The sequence below is a fragment of the Glycine soja genome, chromosome 18 (assembly GCF_004193775.1).
Source record: "Glycine soja cultivar W05 chromosome 18, ASM419377v2, whole genome shotgun sequence".
NCBI classification, from domain to species: Eukaryota; Viridiplantae; Streptophyta; class Magnoliopsida; order Fabales; family Fabaceae; genus Glycine; species Glycine soja.
In genome coordinates this window covers 1,099,014-1,102,386 of record NC_041019.1, presented here as the reverse complement: position 1 = coordinate 1,102,386, position 3,373 = coordinate 1,099,014, and the positions used below count along the sequence as shown (strand labels likewise).

At 33.2% G+C, this 3,373-nt stretch overlaps 1 protein-coding gene across 1 annotated transcript; it reads right to left on the bottom strand.

The window, feature by feature from the left end:
* Nucleotides 1-282: 282 nt before the first annotated feature.
* Nucleotides 283-2,894, bottom strand: LOC114395450 (homeobox-leucine zipper protein ATHB-6-like). The gene is made up of 3 exons (XM_028357239.1): nt 2,278-2,894; nt 1,757-2,133; nt 283-1,164 (listed from the first exon to the last, which is right to left on the bottom strand). The coding sequence occupies exons 1-3, from the start codon at nt 2,336-2,338 to the stop codon at nt 634-636; spliced, it is 969 nt and encodes a 322-aa protein (XP_028213040.1). The 5' UTR covers nt 2,339-2,894; the 3' UTR covers nt 283-633.
* Nucleotides 2,895-3,373: the final 479 nt, after the last annotated feature.

Here is a 3,373-nt window from a genome sequence, read left to right as displayed (position 1 = left end):
TAAAGTTTGTAAATTTAAGTTTGATTAAAAAAAATTTAGTATAATGTGATTTGCGTTTGAATTTTTATAAAAAAATATGTTGATAAAACAAATTTCATTTGAACGATACTAATAAAAAATATTTGCAATAAAAGAGTTGAAAAAAATTAAATTGTAAAATGAATTTTATTAATTTTACTCTCTAATTAAAACTTTTATGTCAGTTGGTGCACCCTCATTATAGTGTATTCCACTCTGATCTTAAGAATAATCAAATCATAAATACTAGAAAATTGAGTTCAATGAGGCAAAAGGATATTGTTTAACCGATTTAATTATTTTTTTTTTTGTTTTCTCTTTCCTAAAAGTAGTACACCGTTGTTGTTGTTTTTTTTATTTATTAAAAAAGTACTACACCGTTATTCCATACTTGAATGGAAATTTGTTTTTACAGCATGGTTTGCTTTACGATTGAATAATTATTAATATTACCCCCTGCCGCACGGTCGAGAGTAGTAATAATCAACCTTCCATCTCCGACCCCACGCCATGCAGCCATTGATCTCTGTTCTCTCTTTTTCTTTTGCACAGTATTTCATTTTCTACCTTCAAACAAAAATTTCTAAAAGCGGTTTAATTTCCATGTTTCTTTTCTCAGCTCCACTGTTCTGGACAGTACCATTGAAGGGTCGGTGCTTGTTCATCCGAGAAGAAATTGCAGGCCTCATCCGCGCTGAGGAAATTGTGCTCCTCCATCTTCACGTACTGCGCGTGGTGATGATACGGTTTCTGGAACTGAAAACAGTTCATCATCGAAGACGATGACGGCGAGGTTGATATGGAGCAATTGTTGAATTTCAAGGGAGAGTACATGTTGTCTTCGTTCAAAATCGCGCTTGATCCGTCGCTGTCGGAAGAACCGTCTTTGAAGTCCACTTGCAAGAGCGATGCGGCGGTTCCTCCGACGCAGTCGTCGTTGTTGTTGAAACACTCGTAGTTCAAGTGATCCTCCTCCGACTCCGAACTAGGATTAATATTTGAGGTTTCAGAAGATGGGTCACTCTTACTTTGTTCCATCGTTTTGTCTTCTGAGTCTGCAGGCCTCGTTATTATCTCTTCCTTCACCGAAACACCGCTTCCTCCTGTGTTCTCTTCTTGCAGCAGCCTCGATTTCAATTCCTTAACCTGCAAACACCATCCAATTTCAAAATCACTCACTTTCAACAAAAACCATGACACTATATACACTATGTGTATTGAGTTGATTGAGCATTTACAAAACAAAAATTATTCTCAGGTAAAGCTTTATTATTAAAGAAGTTTAGATAAAGAGAAGATATAGCTCTTAAATTAGAAAAAAACTACTAATTTCAAGCAGAAGGCTCGACAAATTTAGTATCCGATTGAAAAAAGACACCCATAAATTCTAGGACAAAAAAACAAATTTAGTATGAAGTTTGCTATCTCACTCAAAATTTACCTGTAGTTTTCTAATTTAAAATTAATTAGACTCAAAATGAAATAAATATTATACTCCTATGTATTCTCTCCCATCTTAATTATAAGAAAAACAAACACATTTCATACTTATTAAAAAAATTAATTAATTTCAATAAATTATATTATTTTTAATTAAAATATAAATAGTTTTTTTTAATTATATTAAACATAGTTTTTTTTTATCTTATTAAATAAAATATAATTTGGAGAAAATATCATTAATAAGACAGATAAATAATCGAAATTTGTTTATATTTTGGAAGGAGTATTATTCTACCTGCTTTCGTAAGGCTTCGTTGTCCTGATCGAGGGTGTCAAAGTTAAGCTTAAGAGCATCATAATTGGCTTTGAGTACACCATAATCTCTCTCCAATTGTTTGGTTTTCCATCTGGCTCGACGGTTTTGGAACCATACGGCTACCTGTCTAGGTTGCAACCCAAGTTCTTGGGCAAGCTTCACCTTCCTCTCAGGTTCAAGCTTGTTTTCAACCTCAAAGTTCTTCTCCAAAGCCTTCACTTGATCCACACTTAGACGACGCTTCTTCTCAGATTGATACCCCGGTTCTTCAACACACCCTTCCTCGTCGAGTCCGTCCAACATCGATTGGAACTCCCTACCATACATGTGTTGGCTGTTCCTCGGACTATGTTCCTCTAAACCAATACAAATCAGACATAATCGTTAGTATAAATAACCAACCTAAAACATGGATCTTGGATCTGTGTCTGAATTTAAAAAAACAAAGCAAAACAAAAATCAATATTATAGAAGTGTGATTTAATTAATTAATTAAGCACCTGTTGATGGACAAATTGTCATGAGGGCACTGGAAGAATCTGAGCTGCTAAGTCTCTTCATGAGTGGGAAAGATGTGATCTTATTGTTGTTAGAAGAAGAAGTAAGTCTTTTGATTGATCCACTTTATTGTTGTTAGTCAATGTCTTTAAGATCTCTCGAAAGAAAGCTGAGAAGACAAGGTTTTTCACTCAAAAGGGACCATCGAAAGAGAACTAGTCTCGTGTATTAAACAGCACCAATATTTACAGTCTTGTAAGCAGCTATACAAGTACCACTTATCTCCACCAACACCCCTTTGTCCTTGCTTTCTCACCACTTCTCCTTCTTCACCCATCAAATAATTCATAAAACACAAAACAATACCAAACAAACAAACAAATTTATCTCAACACAAACAAAATAAAAAGCACAACAAGAAGCTACTAATTTTTCATTAGGTGACTCATTTTTACATGGTTATAAAGTAAGAGAGACTAGAAGTGTTGGTTCATCTACGATGATGAGCAAAGTAGAGAGTGAGTAAGGCAGAGTGAAAGGTTAGAGAATGAGATATGAATAATGGTGGTGTGGTGGGTTTGGAGTGGTGAAGTAGCTTCACATCCCGGTAGAGTTTCTGAATTGCACTCGTTTATATAAACCCAACCGGGGTTAGAATCTGACTGGGGTTAGGTGGGTTGCTACTGCGGTTAGCTTTCAAATGAAAATGAACCCAAATTCAATCCAAATGCAACTTTCGGTTCACCGGTGCTTCCGGTTTTTTCGACCGTTTAGTGACGGTGATAGTATTTCTTCATGTTAGACCCTAACATGTACTTAATTAATTAATTAATTAATTGTTAATTAGTTGCATATAATATATGTTTAAATATGTTTTTTTTCTGTGTAAGTTTAAACTTTTTCAATTTTGATGTCAATAAAATTTTTGGTTCTTTTTTATTTCTTATAAATTTACATTTTTAATTTTAATTTCTATAAATTTTTGTTTTTTTTTATTTTGATTATTATAAACATAAATTTATGATAATTATAAATAAAAAATTAAAATTTCAAAGGGATTAAATTTAAAAAAATAGAAACTTATAAAAAATAAAAATG